General features: G+C 37.9%; 1 protein-coding gene across 6 annotated transcripts in view; it reads right to left on the bottom strand.

Moving 5' to 3' along the window:
- Positions 1-22,881, bottom strand: part of MYO3A (myosin IIIA) — a 125,030-nt gene that overhangs the window by 74,259 nt on the left and 27,890 nt on the right. For all 6 annotated transcript variants that reach the window (XR_012628692.1, XR_012628693.1, XR_012628694.1 and 3 more), the window contains exons 4-5: positions 13,819-13,923; positions 12,961-13,060 (exon numbers count right to left, since the gene is read on the bottom strand). Coding sequence is in view for 3 of the 6 variants with exons in the window: in XM_074866401.1 (XP_074722502.1) it covers positions 12,961-13,060; positions 13,819-13,923 (205 nt within the window). In the remaining 3 variants the exon portion in view is untranslated. The remainder of the gene's footprint in view (positions 1-12,960; positions 13,061-13,818; positions 13,924-22,881) is intronic.

Below are 22,881 nucleotides of genomic sequence, written 5' to 3'. Positions count from 1 at the left end.
TAACAGCCAACTGCAAGGTTCACCAGAGGCATATTCTGAAGTGCCGATATCATGGATGGCAAGAATGTTGTTCCAACCTCAGCCTGACTGACACTGAAGCTCACTCATACATACATCTACTTTCTCTTTAAAAAAGACTCAGTTTCACTCTGTGAGTACCATTTCATTGTTCTGAAATACATGAAGCTCCGGTGAGCACCACTGGCCAGTTTCAACTCTGTATTGTCTGGTTTTAACACGCTTGACCTTATCTTCCTGAAAACCCTGCAGATGGTTCATAACGGGAGCAATACACATTAACTGCCCAGTGGAAATACTGACTAAACCTCTGTCTAGATAGAATTTGATTGTTTTGGGTTTTTGCAGTGGTGGTCAAGAAACCACAGAGGGTTTGATCTGTGTTTTTCACTCTAAAGCTATGTGTCAGCTCTGATTCACAAATATCTGCATTTGTCCATCACAGAAATGTATGTAACTGCTAAAAATAAGGCAGAAAGAAAGATCCTGCCTGTTCCTCTGAGACAAACACAACCATTCCTTTTGTGGCTGTCTCGCTCTAGTCTACCCCAGGCTTGAGAAAGTTGAATAGTTCTCTCTCTCCATGTCTGCAGAAAGTCCAATACACAGTGTTTGCGCCATGGAAAGCAGGACAATGTGAGTCTTAGCACAAAGTCCATCAATCCTGCTTCAGCTCGGCTAAGCAGGGGCTTTGTTTTTGCTACCTCTGGGAGTTGTCTGAGGTCCAGCTTCCGGCTCATGGAGTCTGTGGCTGTTCCGAGCCCTCAGCAAAACACGTCATTCAGAAAGCAAGGAGGAAGCACACATCATCACAGGTCTGTCACCACTGCAGTGATGCCAGTGGACATCATTATGCGCTCCTTGGTTTTGGAGGGAGAGGAGGCTACTTTCCCCTCTTCCTTTCTACGTGTTGTGGGAGTCCCCTGTGCTAAGTTCTTTTTTGCAGTCATGGACAAGGAAACGGGATTCAGATCTGCAGGCAAAGAAAGGCACTGACTAAATTTTTATGATTCCAGTGTCAGATTTTATAAATAATCATTAATTTCTGTAGATATAAGGAACAAAATATAAAAGGAACATTAATGTGCACAATCTTCTCTATGTACTTTTTTTTTCCTCTTTGAACTGTAATTATTAAATAAACTGAAGGATTTCTCCCTCCTCCCCCTTTTTTTTACATCAGTAAAAAGCTGATTTGATTTGAATTGTTCATCACTATTTTCTTTAGGCTCTTGGGGTTTTTTGTTTGTTTGTTTTTTTATCCTTTTGCTCTTAGCAGTAAAGTGGCATTTCAGATTATGGAGCGTAGGTCCTCTGACAAATGATATTTCCTTGGGCTTTTTCTGTGTATAGAGGAAGGATGATGTAATTCCACACTTAGTAACATTTCTTCCAGCATTTCAGCAACCAGTCAAGCATATAGCTGGCCAGCTTTTTCAAACTTGTAACTTCTAACAATAACATCTTGCTCCTCCCCCTACCCCTTTACTACTGCTTTGTTGCAAAATGAGTCAAATATTTTAAGGAAATCTAAAAATATGCCATAAACCTGTGTTTTATTACACACAAATTGTAAATCTTATGAAAGTGAAGAACTTAATAAATAAGTGTACCAATGCATACCATACCCAAAAGAAAATATTGTGCATATAATTGGAAAAAGGCTTTTGGGTTTTTTCACCCTTTTTTTCCCCCCAAGCATTAGTTTACTAATAAAAACTGGAAATTAGCAGACTTACACCATGAATATTATTCAAGCTTTTCATTGCAAAAACTGGCATATTGGAGTAACATTGAAAGTAAAGCCACCTACTTATGACCTTAGCACTCAATAAAAGGAAAATAGTGCAGAAATGAGCTCCCTATTATTAGGAAAGATTTGTCTCATAGTAGCACCCAATCTGAGCAGACTGTTCTGATCTAAACTGGGAGGCTGTACAACATCATTTTATGATTATGTCCTGTGACAGAAGTATGCACATTTTACTGGTTGATGCTAATGGGGGAATGGTGAGTCCTAGCAAATTCTACTGAATTCACATTTGGCACGCAGCAGGAAGACTGCATTCCCAACACACCAGACACTGTATTCATACATAAAAACACAGACCCCAAAGGGCTTACACTCGAGCTATCACACTGCCTCTGGCTACCGCTCCCATCACCCTTCTTCGTTTGTGCCTTCTCTGTCCACTTCCCTATGAAAGCATCCTCTTTGTTACCTTCTTTGGATTCAGAAACTGCAACTCAATCATTCCTTAAGCTAGTCTCTGGACCAAAAACTGCTCACAGTTAACCTTGCAGATCTAAACAGCTGAACTGCTTTGAATTATTTCCCAACATTTTTTTAATCTCCTAGAGAAACAGATGTAAACCAGCAGCAGCGTCTTCCACTGCATTCCCCATAAGCCCTCTGGCAGATACGTTTTGGCATTCCTGTTTCATGACGTCTCCTGCAAAAAGAGGCATCTTCTTCCTTGCCTCTCTGTCCAATGGTGTGAAGGCAGTGCCTTATAAATTGCTCAACTTGACCTTTTTACTAGATGTGGCAGCAACAGGTCCTAACAGCTTAAGGTTTTCTTTTAGCACTCAAAACTTCACTTTGAGAAGCTGCCATTCTTATCAGGGTGCAGACAGGGCAGTAGCTACTTCCCACACAACAACTGTGGGGTCATAAATCAACTCCTCTGTAATTGCTGTTATCTTTGACACTGTCCATTTCTTTGTTTGCTTCTTTCAGGTTGTATTGGTGTAATGGTACATATCCAGACAGGATAATTTCAGACAGATCGGCTGAAAGGCATATCAAATGCTCAAAAAATAATACACACAGTTCCTCCATAATGACAAAAGACAATAGGGAAAGAACAAGATTAAAACACAGCAACTCTGATAGTCCAAATGGCAAACATTGCAACATACCAGGTGCGTAACCACATGCAACTGTACTGCAAGTATGGTGGCATCCCCACTAAGACGGTAAAGGTGGATCAGAGAGCTTCTCCCAGCATGGATAGAAAGCATAAAGATATTTAACAGAAAATGTTACTAACAGGCCATAAGGACACAAGTGGTTGGTTTGATGACTTTACAAGAGATGTTCCAGAACCTTTTTGAAACAATGACAATACTCAGAATTCCTTACAGACTATCAACTGACTTCAAAAGCAAACTTTTAAATGAAAAGATCACAGAGGCAATATTGTTTCCTTGGGTGAGCTGCTGACAGAAAAGCGTGCTTGAGCACAACTGCTCAGTGATAAGTGCTCAAATTAAATCCAGAACTAAAATCACGTTCTGACCAGTAAGATGGAAAAGAAATAGTAAACAAAGTTGAAATGAGGAGCCAAAAAATTGGAATTTTCAGCAGCATTTTATGTTGAAAGGTTTTATGTTATGTTATGAAGACTTCCTTTTCATAAACCCATGCTGCCTACTCCCCATCACCTTCTTGTCCTTCATATGCTTAGAAATTATTTCCAGGATTATTTGCTCCATCACCTTCCCAGGGATCAAAGTGGGGCTGACCAGCCTGTAGTTCTCTGAATCTTCGTTTTTGCCCTTCTTGAAGATAGCTTTCTTTCAGTCCTCAGGAACCTCCACCAATCTCCAAGGCCTTTCAAAGATTATCAAGTGGCCTTGCAATGACATTGGCCACCTCCCTCAGCACTCTTGGATTCATCTCATCAGGTCCCATGGACTTGCGTATGTCCAATTTGCTTAAATGCTCCCTAAACACATTCTTGTCTACCAAGGGTAAGTTTTCCTTGCTCCAGACTTTCCACTTGTTTCAGGGATCTGGGATTCCTGAAGACCAATCTTATAAGTAAAGACCATGGCAAAGAAGACATTGAGTGCCTCAGCCTTTTCACGTCCCTTGTCACCACATCCCCTGTCTTTATTATTTTAATGTGCACAGTGTTTTAATGATGAAAACTAGAGTTTTCCAAACACTTAGGAAAACTCACACTGCAGATGTAAATCTTTAACTGAAATAGGGCGTATCCAAAAGATAACCAAATGGCCCGTTACAACTCCAGAAAGATCAAAACTTGGTTGGAACTAGATGATCTTTAAGGTCCCTTCCAACTCAAGCCATTATATAATGTGATTCTATGATATGATTCTAAAAGCTTAGTATCCAAGAAGACCATGTATATGAACTGCCTAGGAGATGAAAAATCCATGGTGTTTACTACAAAAGCAAGAGGCATGGAGTAAAAGGGGGATAAAAAAAAAGTTAATCTGCACTATAAAATACAGGGTGATATAAATGGAAACTAAAGGAATCAAAGTCCAGTGGCTTTCACAGTAAACTCACCACAAGGATTAAAGACAAAGAAAAGTTATTTTTAAGCATCTAAGGAACAAAATTAAAATCCTAAATCAGATAAAGAATCATTACAAGTTACATACTGATAATAAAATAGTAGTGACCTAAAAAAACCCAGAATGTTCTGTGAGAAATATATATATATATATCATCTGTGAGATATGTAATCTTTCTTAAATAAAAGGTTTTAATACAGCTTCTTTCTTTAAGAAATGTGAGGACTTTTGTATTACAGGAGAATGGGCAGGAAGGTGTGGCAGAATACTTTAGCATCTCTTAGTCTACGATTCTGATTACACCCTTTCTCCATGGCCTCCAGTAGAGCAGGTGACCATGGGCTGCCCTCCACATGCTCCTGTGTGTTCAGTGCAGCACAAGGCCAATGATTCTAATCAGATCTCATGCTCTGGGGTTTCAGCTTGTTTCCTGAAAGGGATGCACAGGAACATTTGTTTTCCTGATGAGCAACTGGCCAGATATATTTAGAGAGGAGACCTAGTCTTCTCTGGAGCCTCAGGGATTTGTGCAGCTACACACGATCTGGTGCAGTATGCTGGTGAGGAAAATCCTTCTTAGATGCTGCCTTCCTTAAATATTAGATTTCAAACTGGCTGCCACTTTTGAGATCCAAAAAGGATTTTTTCCCCTGTATGACTGGGAAAATCCTGGAGATCTTTCTCCTTGTTATATAACATCGTTTTCCTGTTAAGAATATTTGGGTTACTAGCAACATCTCTGCTGATGGGACAGAATATTTAAAATACCTAAGGGCTGGAATACTTCAGTACAAATGAGACATTGGGTTCAACTTTCAGATAAAAATGAATGGGTATCACTATACACAGGTGAGACGAGAGGGTTTCTAATAACCTCAAGAGATGACTATTTTGTGACCCATGAGAAAACCAAGAGGAAGTCTTTGCTGGCCAGAAAGGGCAATTTTCTCACTTCATGTGTCTCTGGCATATGACACCATCTTTCTGTGTCAAGCTTCTTTAATATTCAAGGCATCATGACATCTTTATGTGAATTAGTAGAAGAAAATATTTGAAAGACCAAATGAACAGCTTATCCTGGATACAGCATTTGGCCACGTGATTTCGGTTTTTTTTGTTACTGGACAGCACAAAGGTTTTCATTCACACACGGCCCATAAAATAAGTTTTTAAGGACTAAGCCTTCAACAAGGAATTAAACATTCAACAATGAAAATGCTCCACAGCTCAAGTCAATGCAATCCACCTTATCCCTTTTAACCCTGGTTTGAAAAATTTGAAATTATTACTTTGATTGGGTTCAAAGCAGTTTGACAAACTGCTCATGAAGAAAGCTTTCTTCAAAGTCTTTTACTTTTATTGGCTTCTGCCATAGTTCCCTAGTAAATGCTTTTCAGAAGCAACATGTGAATGTCATGCTATATGGTATGCAGAAATGACAACACAATAATAGTCTGGTTTTGATCTGAATCAGTGAAGCAGACAGCTTTATTATGGATGCATGCTAGAACGACTAAGGCAAATACAAGTCTTGCTATGATTCATTGCTTAAAGTAAGCTAAGGGCAGAAAGAAAATGATTTTATTTTTGAATAATTTCAAATTAAATTATTTTAATTAATTGCTTCATTTTTGCAGAATGATTCAGACAGCATTTATAGCTAATGCAGGGCAAGAAGAAAGACACACAATGGGATATTCTGACTACTCCAGTATATGTAATCTACAGAAGTTTGGAAAACTACTCAAGGTCATACTGATCTCCTCTTCAATGTCAGCAGGACATGTGAGGCTGAGAACCATGATATATATTAAAAGGGACAGAGATTAAAATGTCCTTCCCCAAAATGCCCCAAAACTCAAACTTAGATCACTCATAATTGACTTCTCAACCTATTCACTGAGCACAAGGTGACTCTAGACTTGCAATCCATTGCAGCCTGACCCGTACTGCATGCATTTGCAGCACAGTCCTGTGAGCCTCCTCTCCCTCCGCAATGTCACGTGCCACACAAGGCTTGATAGACTGATCTGTAATCAGTCAGCAAACTGCATCTATCAAGCCTGTTCGTGGTGGGGAGAGGCCATAGCACTGTGTCACAGCAAGGGAACAAGAGAGTTGGTGAGGTGTCATGATGAAAGGATGAAGCTCAGTGCTGTGGTTCCCTCCCCAACATCTGACCCAAGATTTCAGATGCTTTCTGCACAAGACCAGCAGAAAGCGCCCTCATGCATCAGAAAACCAGGAGAGGTGAGCAATTAAGCAGATGAAACTATCAAGATGGACTCTTAGCATGGACTCATTAATTACTTTGAGATCGTCCCTATTATTCTGGACATACTGTACAGTGTAACTGATTTTACTACTCTTGTTTTGTCATTATAGCAGCTGCTGGCTCATCTACACTTCAAAAACTCACTGTTTAGTATAGTTGCAGAATTTTAAAGATTTTGGCCTGTATTTCTGTATCAGAATAAGCTTGAATATCATGCAATAACACATAACAAAAACACCTATGCATTCTAACTTACATTGATCAATTGTTACTGATCACTAGTCATGATAAAGCATTACTAACATGCCATAATTTGTAAGGAGGAAGTAGACACCACTATTGAGTCACAATGAGAATGTTGGCAGAATTACTACACACTTTTTCTGGGAAAAAAAGCCCAAGAAATTTATTTTATGAACTCAATTGAATTATGAAATTAATACTTTCATTTAGTATTGCCTAAATGAAATTATATATGCTTTCTAACATAAAAATACAGTTAATATAAAAATACATTACCAAAAAGAGTGTCTTACAATTGGCTTGTTTCACCAAATTGCAATTTTGAATAATAAGAATGCCATCCAGAAATGGCAGCATTAAGATTTCCTTAGCCCTTAACTTTGGATGACTTCAAATAGCTTTGAAAGGAGAATGATCATTCTCTCCATAACAAAATAATAACCCTATTACATTCCAAACACAAAAGCTGACCTCTGTCTAGCTGCAGTTTCCAAACTATATGGAAGAAATAATTCAAGTATTAAAGAAAGGAATGTCAGTTTTCAGTATGTCTAAATAAAGCAATACAGCATTCCCTCCCCCCAATCCATTTTTCCCCAATGAGTCATACTCAGGTTAAATCTCTAGTTGACTCAGGCTACTATACATCCACAATAAAGCTGTGCTAGCTACATGCAAAGTGTGGTATCTGAAACTGCATTTGGAATGCCAAGAGAATATTCACAAGCAACTTTTAAATCAAACACTTCTAATATTTGAAACAAAAGCAGAAAAATACAAACTAAGCACTTCTGAATTACAAAAATCACCTTACCTTCACTATGTATTTCGTTAATGTTACAATACATGTTTTAATTATGCAATCTCTTTATCGACAGTACTAAAGGAATCCTTAAAGACATTATTCTACTAACTGCATGCAGAACAGCTTGTAATTTTCCATCATCTGCCAGCAGCAGTGAGATTGCATTACCTTCTTTCCATGTCTTCCACTGGAACCTGCTTTATCTATAAAAAAAGCCCTTAGATCTTTCCTATGTATTGCTTATCCAGAGACTCTAATGATGGAGAAGTTTTAGATACCATTAATTAAATGCATAAGAAGAAACTGACAAGGAATAGTATCAATTCTTTTCAATATCCCCTTTCCAACAGTGATCGTACTAGGCAAACTGGGGGGAATCATGAGATCTCTTGTAGATAGAAATAGGCTTAAATTTCAAAGATTTAATGAGTCCTCCAACATTTTATTTTCATCATGGGAACTTTAATATTTCTAATACCCATCTAGATGTCTGACTTTTTTTTTTTTTCCAATGACCTTTCATGGCAAGAACGTCAACAGTCTAATTACATGTATGAAAGTAAGTTTTAATTTGATGCATAGAAGAACATGGCCTTTAGCAAAGAACAGTGCTGCTGGAAAACTATGTATTTGCCTAAGTGGTAGAGTACAATTTATACTTATTTTTTTTCTGGACATTTCCAAGGCAACAGTTGCTCATCCTGAGATATTTCTAGTTCATGACACCAGGCTTCAGCAGTCCCATGGAAGTATGAGCTACCTGTGCTCTTGTTCAAGACTATCAGCCTACAAGGTCAACCCTCAAAAGCATAGCTGAAGAGGAATTTTCCATCAGCATTACACTCTTTTTAGTTAAAAGAATCACTTGTCACATGACTGTAGCTGTTTCAAAACTTTTGGTGGAGAAATGGTTCTCTCCTCCGTGACTCTGCACACGTCAGCAACCTGTCTAGTTTGCTGACAGGAGTTGTGTCCTCTAGGATCCCCTTCTTTCAATGACATAGAAATGTGAAAAGGTCTGGCTTTCAAGCTCCCAGGCTTACTACAATGGCAGGTGATTTCAGAAACATGGCAAATCTTTCAAAATGAAATGCTACTTGGATGTTTACAGACCAGAGTTAAAATAATAACAATAATAATACAGCTAAGTTTCTTTTCTCCCATTTTGCAACAGCACATTATTTGACATCTCAGAATTTCCAAATAGGAACTGCGTCTTAGACTAATATTATTTAATACATGAAAGGCCCTGTGCAGCATCCTGATTTCAAGAAAAGAAATTTAATTCAGAGGGACTATTCAAAGAAACAAGTATTTGTCAGCATAAGCAGATGTTATATGGTCAGCTCCCTATGAAATTGGTTACACATTGTAAGATGCACATGAATATATGAATTTTTAAAATTTTACTAGGTGCTTTTCTGAGCCTTCAGTGGCTAAAATTTCTTTTGAGATCTGGCTCTTTCAAGTCAATCCAGTGCATATAATCAGAATTCTGAGAAAGAGATGTAAAATATTTCTTTCCCAGAACATTAATAAGCAACTGTGAATATAATTAAGAATATTTATAAAAAGGGAATTTGGCTCACACCTTGCTTGCCTTCAGCTTTTTTTATACAATATATTATATAGCTATCACCCTTTAAAGTGCTGCAGGAAATTTACTTTAATGTAAAAGTATATTTTTCTATCAAATCTCTATCCTATACTGAATACATAACAGCTACACTTGAATATAGCACAGCTATTTATTATTTGTATTGATGTGGTAGAGGATGCTCCTTGTTTGGACCATAATTGCTGTGATTCTCAAGCATCCTTCCCCAAAAGTTTTCTACCAGAACAGCTTAACAGCTACTTCCCACAAATGTTCAGGTAGCGAAACTGCCTTCAGTCAACTTTCTTCTCTTACAAGGAAAATATGGACTTTTAACATATCTAGAAGTACAATGAATTCAGGGACTGAATCTGTGATCATGGGAGGTGCTTAGAGTAGATCGCCTTCACTGCTACTTGTTCTCTGTAGTAAAAAAGAATGATTTTGTTTATCTCTGCTGATCTAAATTATCATACTGGATGGATGTGAGGAGGGAGGATGCTTCCCTGGTAACAGTATTTCAAAGTTCTTGTGGCTTGGACAGTTTAAACTAAAATTTCTATCTGGCAGCTCCTTGATGAGCAATTGAGCTCCAAAGGCATTGGTGTGGAGATGTTATAAACTCATTTACTTGATTTGATCATTAATGTATCAACTGGGATTGGGTGTTTCTTAGATATGAGAATATTACTGGGGTGATTAAACAATATTACAGAAGAATTTTAAGGGAAAGCAAAAATTTCACTCAAAGCAATCTGGGTGAAGCACTGCCATGGTATTCTTTCAGTCTTTCTCATCTCTTTAACTATCAATAGCTCTATGAAAGGCAAACAGTTCAGACTGTTAACCTGGATTTTGGAGAGTTTTTCCACACATTTTCTGTGTCACCTCAAGCAACTAAATCTCTCAAAGTTTCATATCCCCAGCTGTTAACTGGGAATTACAGTAATTTACTTCTCCATAAAAGTGTTGTGAAGGTCATCCATTACAGACTGTGCAGTGTTCAGAAACTATGGTCACAGCATACATAAATGCCTATGTCACAACGGCCATAAGGTAATGTGTATAAATTGTGTCACAAAATGAAGCTTCTGGAAAGTCAGTACTGCTGTGCAAGAAAGGACTTGCAATGGTGGTACACTATACACCAAGTTCAAATAGTACAAAAAGAACAAAGGAAAGAAAAGCCATTCTCAAAGGTGATTTAATTCACACAACACATACAGACTGAGAATAGGTCCTTTTCTAGTATTGTGGTCCATAAGGCACTTCAGAGGTTCATCTTTCAGATACAGGTTTTATGCACATGTTGACAGGAAAATCACCATAAAGAGTATCAAGGGAGGAGAGCAAAGGGTTCTTCAGGAACATATCATCATCAACCAGCATGCAATAGAATGGTGCAGAAAAAACTATCTTGGGAAGGGTTCACTTCCGCTGTCAAGTGTGTTTGGTGGTTGAAGGAGTCCTTGATCCACTGTCTCAGTTCCCCTCTCCACAACAGAAAAGCTGTGTGCATGCTAGAAAGGGCTGTGCGATTATTTGGGTTGTTCTGGTTTGTTTGTTTGGCCCCATGTAATAATTGGTTCCACCTAAAACAAAAATTTTGCTTCCATTGAGCATTTACTGGGAGAAAAGGCAATTGTGCCTGCATGTCTGTCTCATTCTGTAGCCTGCAGATTCACAGGCTTATATAATAGAAGATGGCTATGAGTTTCAGTCCCTGATCCAATAAATGTTTATGTACAACAGTCTGTAGCAGTGCCAACATGAGAGATTTTCATCAACTCACATTCCTGGCTAAAAAATACTCTTAGAATCTGATTAATGAGGTTTTAAATCCTCTTAAGTAGAAGACACAAATCTCCCAAATCCCAGCTGAATACCTTAAACATCAGCCCGAAGAGTGAATGGTATGTCTTCCACAATGATTTTGTGAAGACTGTATAAATTTTCCCCATTTGAAACTACTCATTATTGGCTTCAGATTGTTTTTAGGGGAAAAAAAGAAAAAAAAAAGCCAAAGAAAATTTCTATCTATTCCTAAATTAAGGTGCAGTTCCTATATTCCTTTGAGAGGAAAGACTGCAGATATTACAGGCCCCTCTTCAACCCACATAAATGTGTGTGTATGTATGTTTGTTCCTTGTGCATGTTCTCATCTGTGATGCTTTGGCATCACAATTTTTCCCACGAGATTTTAAGATTAGTTTTCAATTACAGCCTTAGCAGTAGATTGTAGTAACTGGGGAATAAAAAATTCAGGTCCTCATCCCTACAGTTTGTAGGTTCTGACATCTGCATAAAGGAATTAATTTTCAGAAGCATCGATCCTCCACAGCTCTAATTGCCTTCAGCACCTTAAAAAAAATTAGTATCCACAACACATTAAAAACCTGTGGGCAAAAATACCGATTTTGCCTCACATTAAACTTTCAGACTATCAGAAAATACTAGTAAGTGTATGGCAGATAATTTAGGAAGTCTGAAGGCTTTTCAACAGAAGATTTTATCTGTGGAATAAAATAATAAACATAAATACATGAATTTTCAGAAGAATTAGTAAACTTAATGGTTGTGGGGGTTTTGTGGGTGAAGTAATGAGAGTTGCATAAATACAATTTACTGGCAGGAAGACACTACACTAATGGGAGTTAAAATCTCATGATTAAACAATTGTTACGTATCAATTAAATAAATCTCATTAACAAAATAGGAGGGTAAAGGAAAAGTAAAGACTTTTGCTCTGCTGAATGGAATCATGATATTTACAATTGTCTGCTATGCTGCGAAGTAGTGACCAATAAATTGAATTTAATCATTAGAAGACAGTGTGCTACCAGACAATAATAGTTCATAATAACAAGCACTGCAAATTTTTGTACCCCCCGATATAAAAAAAATTGTCAATACACTTCTAAGGCAAATCACTGTGGTATGGCTGATAAATAACACGTTGCATCCACTTACTCGTGTCTCTGCCTTTCCCTTTTGGTGGTGAAACCAGATGACAGCATTCAAGAATCACTTTAGGCCTAACAGACTTGAACAGACCCTTTTCATTTAATGCCAATTCTTAGGTTTAGACTTGCCAGAAGTAATCTGTTAGTCTTCCCAGACTCTGGAAAATGGGAATTACCTATATAATATCTCTCCCTTTATTGCCTTGAGGTGGTATCTCTTGCTTTCCTTCAAATCAAACTGATGAAGTATACATGACTGAGGTGGAGCACTCCCATTCTTCACAATATCTAGTAAGTTTTAAGTCCTGTCACATACAACATGAAACTTTTGCCTATCAGCTCCTAATTGCACTGAACGCACAGTCCTGGAGGAACTAAACACCAACCTTATTTTGAACCCTATAAACTCACTTGGCCACTTCACTTACTGTGTCTGCCTCAAAGCATTTGGCATTTACTACCACCATATTATAACTTCTATTTGTTAGCCATGTTATTGAAAAAGCATTAGCAAAATTGCTGGAAAACCCAAAGCTGTAAAAACACTGAGTCTGTGAATGTTTTATCTCTATCAAGTTAAAAAGCAACTTTGGTTATCCAAGTGATTTTTAATGAAGCACTCAAAACTTAATAAAAATTTAACAGAATTAATCTTTTCTGATTTGTTTACTCTATTCTCCATACTTCAAAAGTACAACATCAGTTTTATGTATAAGTAAACATAACATACCAAAATCCACAAGCTTGACTCCTCCTTCAGTGGTCAAAAGGATATTATTTCCCTTAATATCACGGTGGATAGTTTTGTTTTCATGCAAATGCTGAAGTCCCTGGAAGGTAAGATATAAACATGAACTTTTAATTAACAGCTCTGTCCTCTGTATTAGACTTGTGGAAACAAAAAGGGAGAAGAAAAGTATGAAAAAACTTAAAACAGAGATTTGTTTTTAATCCACAGAGATGACTGGAAAAACAATTAGTGTACCGTGAGGAATAGATATTTTTTAATTGCCTCACTTTATGTCAAAAAGAAATTTTAAGATAAAACCAGAAAAAAACACTATAAATCTACATCATATATTATACTTTTAGAGTATAAACTCAAAGAAAACTATTAAGGCCTAAATTCCACTGCAGAAAGTCAAATTCCGGTTAAAATGAAAAATAAAGACACTTGATCCTGATTAGCCAAAAAAAAAATTTGTAGTAGTGTTTGAATTCACTAGATCTATTAATTATTTTGCTATAAAAGTATTTTGGATCCAGATATAAGAAGTTGAAGAGTATTTTGTGTATATTTCTGCTATTTCTCAAAAGAAAAGTGATTTTGATGCAGAACTGTATTTACTAAGGAAATTAATCAATGGTCAGAAATCAATTTTCATTCTCTTAATAATGAAACAAACAGATTAACCGTTCTTCACCTTATTTGTTCAAAAAGAACTGAATTGCACATTACCTTGATTTCATTAAACACTGCTATAATACAAGATAGTGAGCCGTGTTAGTGGAGACATGATCTTCATTCATTCAAAGAAAAAAATATGAGCTGAGTATTGACTGTGCTTTCACTGAGAGCTTATCTTACCATCAGAGCTTCCCGTAAAATGTAAGCAATTATAAGTTCATTCATCCTTTCGCCCCTTTTCAGAAATCCTTTCACAAGATCAGTCACAGATCCACCATTGCACAGCTGCAAAACATCAGGGGAATATAAAAAGGAATTAAGAAATGTTGAGTAGCCACCTGGTTTTAGTTTTCAGTAGTTTTTGTATTTATAGCCAAATGAGCTCCTATTAAACCGGCAAACCACAAACTTGCCCTTATGTCTACCATTTATGCAAACAACACACGCAGCAACTTTTGCCATTTTTTTCCACTACTTTCTGCATTTAGTTCTTCTTACCCAAACACAAGTACAGCAGTCTCTTTCTCTGTTTTCCTACATACATGATTGCTTTTCACTGAAACAGAAGTAGCTTATAGGGCAACAAATTTGCTGTGAACACATGTTCTGTGGGGCACGCTAATTGCTTCTTGTATTGATCATGCACAACTCACCAGCAATGCAGATTATTACAGCATCAATTCCCAGGTACAAAAGCTACACACAACATAAAACAGATTTAAGGCATCAGAAGACAGGCAGCAGAGAACTTCCACCAACAAGAAAATTTTCCAAGGGGAAAGCTGCTCTCTGCCAAGCAGCACTTAATTCCTAGTGTAGAAGGATGTTATACACAAGGGATGGGCATCATGCAAGATGATGAAAGCACCATGGAAAGAAACGTTCCATCTCACACCGAAACAAGGTGAGCCATGGGTGTAAGACTAATTACAGCATCAATTCTGTCAGCTTCTTGTTCCAGATGCAGAGCCACAATCTACTCTGGACAATTCTTTCTCCTGTCTAAGGTTCAGTTAGACTCCCACAAACCCTTGTCCTGTCCCATATATATAGGAAGCAAAGGTTTGGCCTTGCTCTCTAAAAAGATTAGTGAGCACACATTACCAGCAGATTAGTTTAGAGCTGCAATATTTCATAAGTTCATTTTTATAATTTACAGTTTTTCCACAGGAAGAAGCAACAAGGTAACTTCAGTGGCTAAGTCTGTAGCAGTTACAAACCCACAAAGATGAAATTGGCACTTAAGCCCTTATACTATCCGTAAGGCACCTAACAGTACGCGTTGATTGAAGAGCCATTGCCTCTGTAAAGCAGCTGCTTCCAATAAAACAGTGAAGCAAATTGTAAGTTTTATACTGTATCATCCAGTGGCTTTTCACATGAAAACAAATACACAAGGCATTCTATCGATGCAGCACAAAACAGTGATTCCTTTTGACTACAGATTTTGAAGTCTATTCAAATCGAGGGCATAATTTATTAACAAAACCTCTCAACTGCAGAACTCCAGACATCACATACTTTTGTATATGATTTTTTTAATCTGTTCTATACATCTACATTTTTTCTGCACTGCAATTACAAAAAGACTTGCACCTTACAGTACAAAACATTTTATAGCCCTTTGTATACAACCATAACAATAATTTTCTGACTACCTTTGGAACCCATCGGTTGCACTGAACTTCCACCATAGGAATGCCTACAAAAATATCATTCAATACATAAGTCTTGTTGCAGGATGTGTCCCCCATCAGATCAATGAAGGCTCTGGTATGACAGATGCTGAGCTCTATGGCAGCAATTTTGGAACTCACTTAATCTCACCCCTACTTCATTGGGACAATATGCATGCTTAGAGAGGGAAGAACTCATATGCTTAAATTATGAGATTAAGCACTTTACTGGATCAGTGTCAGGTTCCCGAGAAGGATTTAATTTACTGTCTTTAGCCATGTTGGTCTGCCTTCTCCATTGACTTATTCTGGCTACCTTTTTTTTTTTTACAGTGACATTATCTTACCAAGGTCTCTATTGTTTTAACTTTGCCATGTCATCTACACATTTAATCAAACCAAATGGATGATGACAATTCCGGTTAATTTAATGCACTTGTATTTCAGGGCACTGAAACCGTCTGACAGGTGATAAACCAACTGTGAAATAAATTATACATTATATTCTTCAAACTATTTTTCTTCATTATCTAGTATTAAAATTTTGCTTCTTATAGATGGATCTTTTGTTTTCTTTACAGAGCTGGATATCTGTTAGTCTTTCTGTTCAAGGTAAGGAAAACTAACCCAGAAAGGAATACATTATTTTTGTAGGTGGGAGAAAGAAGAAACTATACCTCAGAAATCATGTTCTTCAATGTTTAGGCAGTAAAGTCAAGAGTGAATTTAGTTGTGTGGGTCAGCAATGTTCATTTTTACTTTCTTAAACATGTCACTTTAACTAATTTTTCTACCCCTCTCATAAAATATAAATCCCTACTACAAGATAAATACCTGTATTATACAATAAAACTTATCTAAAATATCAGGTAAAGTAAGATACTAAAACTGTGATTATTTTAGACCAAACTAAACTGAACCTGGGTATGTAAAAGGTCAACTGAGCAGGTCTTGAAGGAAAAAAACAGAAGCCACCCACGCCACCATGGAAATCCTCCACCAACTCCCAAGGCAGGGTGGCTGAGGATGTCATAGACACAGGTCCTTGCACACACAGGGCAACTTTTCTTTTGCTACTTCTGTCTCAAAAGAGTTGTACTGTTACTTACATCAGACAATTTGTATTTTTCTGAGACCACCAGAAGAGGAGGAAGAGGGGAAAAAAGGCTAGGTATTAGAATGCAAGCAACTGTAAGGAGGAAAAGGGATTACTGGAATACAAGTAGAAAAGGAGATTATAGCAGGCACTGTACGTGTGTGCTCTGAGCTGCTTGGGGCGGGAAGATGGGAATGATGACGACGACACAAGTTAGTACTAACCTTGTTCTACTTTTCTACAGGCTAAACAAAACCTCATGGGTAAAATGTTGCATCCGGTGTCATTCTCTATTTCCACTGTCCATTTTTTGCAGGTGGAGCTGCTACATGTCCCTATAACCACGCACATAACTAAAGTTCAAATGGTGATTCTTTCTCCTGACTCAAGCTATCAAATTGCATGTGTGTTCAATGCAAGTTTATCATAAATACATCAAAAAGACCCTGTCATAACAAGTCAGGCTCTTCTCTTGCCTCTCAAAACAAGAAGCTACAGAAAACTACAATACTCCTGCCCGACACAGTGGTGGACCATGCTTGCTTGGGAATCTGAGTAGACAGGGAGATAAACTATCCTTGGGGATGTTGACCAGGATCTAGTTCATGCCATAAAAACTTAAAGGGGGAAAAAAACTCTAAACCATAAAAAAATAATCACATTTCCTCAGCTCATAAAGTCCTTCAATGAGAGATTATGGGATTATTTAGCAGTACTGCTGGACCAGAAGTTTTCTGGGGTGTTGTTAAATACTGCAGCTTATAATTATGATCTTTGCTGCTTCTTAGTAGCATGCTGTCCACAGTAAATCCTCTGTAGCCTCCTACCAAAGTTACTGAGTTTGAGTTAAGGTAACTGTAATGCTTGGATGACAAGAAATCAAGAAGGCAACAGAGATAATTTTTCAGAAAGATCTTTCTTGTTTCCAGTGAAGCATCTAGAGAAGAGAGGTTCTGGTAGCTATTATTTCATTGCAAGCATTGTGAACTCACATGGCCAAACAGCTAATCAGTCTGTGTCATGACTGCACATCATTTGGTAAAATATCCTCAGAATACCTTGATGAAGGGCACTATAAGCAGAAAACAAGAAACTCATTGAGGACTCAGGACACAGACATACAGCAGAAACTACGTGTCTATCTGACCTGTGCCACAGGGCTGCTTCTTATCCTAAAGGTCAAAGTAATTCACCAAATGCAGATGTACTTCAACCTGTCATGAGACAGAGGCTCTTCTGCGAGGAAAGAGTAATAATTCTATTTCTCTCTCCCACGCTCCCAAACTCACACACACACATTCTCTCTTGCATGCACAGTCACATTTCTTGTGGTTCGTATCACTTTTTTAACACCTATTTTAAGCAACCAGCAATCCCAGGAGGAAAACTGTGTATGGGAGAAGTGATGGTGGTGTCTTTCAGCTCAGGTTTGGCAGCACAAGTAGTAGTGGATGTAAACCAAATGGAATTTCTTCTCAGTTTGGTTCTCAGATACCACATACTCTGGAATGTGAAATGCATGCAAAACCAAAGCCCTTCAGTCTGAACTGTTTTCAGGAAGTCTCCAAAGGCTGCATTTTCCCAAGGAAAGACAGAAATCCTCTTTTAAGCTTTGAATAAAATTAATTTAAAGAGAGAGGCTCTTATAAATGTCCAGCCTATAAGACATGGTAAGGGAAGATATTAATGATCCTCCCACAAGGATGTTATTTAGAAATGTCATCTTGGTAACTTTGTACATGAGCAGTTTCCATCAATTTAATGTTAGTCACTTCTTCTACTGTTCCCTTGTGATTTACAGGTATTTTCTTTACTGGCAGTATTTTCAGTGCCTTCATGGACAGAATGCAAATATTGCCTGCAAACGCAAGCAACTAAAAGGTGGGTGAACTGAACCCTTCCAACTACATAAAAGGGGGTGGAGAAGACAGAGACAGTCACTTCCCAGAGGCACACAGCAAAGGATGAGAGGTAACAATACCCAACTGCAAGATAGTAGATTCCTACTGGACATAAAGGAAAAATTCTTCCACTGAGAAAGAAGCAGCGGAACAGATCGCCCAGCAAGTCTGCGTTATCACTATCCTTGGAGATACTCAAAACCTGAATGGAACAGACCCTGCGCAAACCTGTAACATTGAAGTTAATCAACTTTAAGCAGGAGGCTGGACCCAATAATCTCCAAAGGTCCCTTTCAAGCTATAATTTTCTATGATTTATAATATTTGGATTTTAAAATATTCAGTCCCTAGTATGGATATTTAGAAAGCAGAAACAGGAGGAAAGGACTAAGGAAATCTTGCATACTCAGACCAAGGGAAAGAATAATTTGATAGAAGGCTTGATCCATGTGAAAACCTTCTTGAAAAGGGCTGTAAGCTCTGATGGCCATACATAGCTGTATCAGAAGAGGTGCTTATGACTCTTCTACAGTAGTAGCGAAGGGCTCCTCCCTTATGATTTTCTGGCATGCAAAAGGCAAAGACTCATACTGGAATGATATACAGTCCTCCACCCACCCATCTGCCACAACCCTGTGCTACTGTAATTGAGCTATTAGTATGCAAAGATATCTTCAGCAATCGATTTATAAAATAGCACGATCTTAACACATGAAATGTCAGTTAAAATTGCCATCACATCTCAGTCACGCAGGTCTTCTCTGTAGGTCTTACTCACTCTTCATCTGACCCAGCTGATACATTTCTCTCTGTTCAGCTCTTCTCGATTCTGATGCCCATTGAATAAGGCTTCAGCATCAGCTTCGCTTTTAAGAAAAATATCAGTTGCACTTTTGTTGGGGCTATTACAGCCTTTAATCATCCAACTGCTCCTGATTTATACATCTGTAGTAAGCTGTCAGGTAACATTTGCTTGCATCCTACAGCTGTCAAGGTGTTTTCATCTTATTTTAGTAGCTTGGACGCAAATAGCGGGGCAACTACAATTACTACCTTCCCTATCTTTCAGGCTGCACAGCCGTAAATGACTGGGTAGCACATCACATATGCACAACTTATGGCATGCACAAATGATAGTTATGAAAAAGTCACATTGTCCAACCCTGCTTTAATTTTATCATACATAAGAATGCTAAAAGCATCTCAGTCACTAATCTCCATTTTTTTCTGTTCTTAGAATAGATTGATAATCTGACCTGTTCCCACAACAGCAGAACAGCAGCGCTGCCAGCCTCCAAGCTGACTGTACCTTCCTTTTAGTACTGACTGCTGTAAGAACAAAAGATTCTTATTTGTTGCTGTTTTGTTGTCATAAAGCAGAAACACAGGAGTAAAAGGGACCTCAAGAAATAATTTAGGCTACTGCATTTGCACTGTGTAGAGAGCTGGTACTTTCAAGTGGTCCTTGACAAATACTTGTCTAACCTGCTCCTAAAAATCTCCCACTGAGGAAGACTCCAGTCTTTCCAAGTAGCCTGTTTCTGGGTTTCACCAGCCCGATAGTTAGAGTATTTTTCCTACTATACAACCTGAATATTTTTTGCTTCCAGTAAAACTGCTTTGGCCCTTCCTTCCAGTAGTCTTTGATAATAAATTACAATTATTCTCTATTTAACATCATCTGTCAGACTACTGTCACAATATGTCATTTTTCTCTTTTTTAGGCTGTACAAAGTTAGTTGCTGTAACCTTTTTAAATTATCCATGTTTTCTAAATTTAGACTGCCTGCAATTTGCCACTGATGTTTGTGACACGTTTTGCCCCAAACTACATACAGAATTCCTTCGGAAGTCTTCTCTTAGCTGGAAAAAGCTGATCAGAACAGAACAATCTCCACTTTGCAGAGAATCCCCTTCTGCAGTCCCACTGCCCAGTCAGGTATATCCCATTTCTTCCTCCTGTGGATAGCAGTACTTTGCATGTATCTACTGAATTTTTTTCCTGTGATTCAAAAGAATTCCTCTGGTATTCACAACTGTGAATCTGATGCTATTCTCCAACATGTCTGTAATTAAACTAGGTGTCCACTCCTGACCTTCTATGTGGACTTCGTTTCATCAAAGTCATTAATGAACAGAAACAAACCAAAAGCAGATGCCCACTTGAGACTCTCTCAGCCCAAAAGTGAACTACTGAGTCCAGTTTTACAAATAAGAGGTGATCTACTTTATTGTTTATGTGAAATTTCTCTATTTCCACATTTTCCTCACAAGAATGACACATAGGACCATATCAAATCCTTACAAAAGACACATCTTATCTTTTGCTTTCCCCTTGCTACACCAGTTACCCTGTTAAAAGAGAGATTTTATTAATATGGTTTGTTCTGGCCCAATCCAAGTTGACCACTTATCACGTTACTGAGTTCTAGTTATTTCTACAGTGGCTTCTATTAGTTTGTTCTGGGATCACTGTGGCTATCAAAGTTAAACAGACTGGTCTGTAATTCCCTAGGTCATTATTTTTCCTCATTTTGTAAAGACATGTATCAAACATTCTCATATTTAATTTCTCTCAGCTTAATAACATAATCTTGTCTTTACCACTCTCCACATTAGCCTCTCAAGTTTATCCTTAAATGCCTGTACCTTAGCTGTGTATTTTTGTTTCTCCAACTTGAAGACATTCTGAAATATTAAAAGCAAACCCTGATGCATTCTTGTCTCCTACTACGCTTTTATCTTTTCTCTGCATTGATTAATTTGCTATTGTGTGTTTAATGTCTTTCAATAACTGCCAGCTATCTTGCTTTCCTTCATTTTTACACTATTTTTCTTAAGCACAGGTACCTACCAGTTTCCCATTATCCAAAGCCCATTATCCTTACCCTGCTGCTCCACCATCCTTCCTTTCCTCAGGAAAGTGAACACAATTATTTTGGGGCTTTTTTCACTCAGATTTCCTTCCATCTTCAACTTTTCAAAAGAGATCTTCTGTATTAGAACAGAATCAACCTGATACAGCCATTTCCAGAGTCATTTTCTTTGCCTTCTGTCTCCAACACAGAACTTAGTGGACTGTCCATCTCACAATCCTGGTTGTCATACAGGGTCAACTGTGACCAGCTTAACTCCTATTCTCTGCCTACAGTGTGACATCTCTTCAGAACTATTACTGCCAAACAGCACATTCCACTGACAGCACCTAACACCTACCACAAATACCTGAAGGTCCTTCTGAAGACTTACAGGGAACCAAACCAGTTTCTTCAGCAGGCCAAGTGGTTCAATATGCCGCTCCTGTCTGTGCAGCATAGTTTTAATTTAATCTCAAATGGAAGAAACATGTGCACTGCATCTCCTATTTTTCCTAACAACAGTAAAAGATAACCCATAACCAAAAGAAACCATAGAGATGCTCTATGCTTTTAGGTAAAGTTGATTGCTTTCAATTCAGTGTGAACGAAACGTATCACTGAAACAAACATCTTTCCTGAGTTACTTAGCTTCAGTGATCACAAACCATGTGGTATCTATAATTTTGCTCTCCTACATCATCTACCACCTCCAGAGCTGTGTTAGTGACAGTCTCACAGGTGTTTGTTCGTTACTTCTGATTTCTTCACTTTGAGTCTGGCTTTTAACTTCTTATTTTCTTTGTCACGAGCATGCACTGACAAGACAGCCAGACAGAGTAAAGGTTTACATATTCCATCTTATGCAATGCTGGTCTTCACAGACTCTCATCTTTCTCAGTCACAACATAGGTATCTCTACCTCACACCATGGCCAAAATGGAAAAGCCACATCTATGCCAATATTGTGTTTTTCTAAATTTTTTCTTTCAAACTCAGCATAATTGAATGAAGCCACCAGGTTTTAAATGCACAAGAAGAAAAAGAAATAAGCCCCTCAAAGGATGACTTTTTCTGTTCTGAAATATTTGTAATAATTTTTTGTCTCTAATAGAATGAAAAAAAGCAAGTAGGTGACAGTGCTGTACAAAATCTTTACTGGGCACAGGCCAGCGAATTCCCCCGCTAGCTCTTCCAGATGCAAACTTCACATTGCATCATCCTATAATTCACATTCTTTATGTTATGACATAATTTATTTACATCCCCATGAAGTTTCTAATGAAGAAATTAATGTATCACTTGTCCACATCTCCTCCCCAAAAGACTATACAGTTGAAGTGGTATCAAGCTATGATTTTGAATAGTGCTGTGTAAAGCAACGGAGATCTAAATCACCAGATAATATATTTACAACAGAAATTCTGAAGGAGCTTCAACCATAGCTTCACAGCCTGGCAACAGCATAACACAGCTATAATTTTTAAAAAAATCAAATAAATGGAAGGACCATTTTGCAAAATCAAACCTAAGCTAACTACAAAACTGAAAGGCACTGGTCAGTAAAGAGCCCGGGACTGCAAGAGGCAGCTTACCAAGACAGAACATTTTGAAACAGAAAACTTAGCCCTAGTCATCACTTTATTATACACAAGGAGCAGTGGTAAAAATAACATTTAGAGTGCTAAACCAGGAAGAAAATGCAGGGCCTAAGC

Source organism: Strix uralensis, chromosome 1, assembly GCF_047716275.1.
Source record: "Strix uralensis isolate ZFMK-TIS-50842 chromosome 1, bStrUra1, whole genome shotgun sequence".
NCBI classification, from domain to species: domain Eukaryota; kingdom Metazoa; phylum Chordata; class Aves; order Strigiformes; family Strigidae; genus Strix; species Strix uralensis.
Note: the sequence above shows the minus strand (reverse complement) of the source record. Positions and strands in the feature narration are given on the sequence as shown.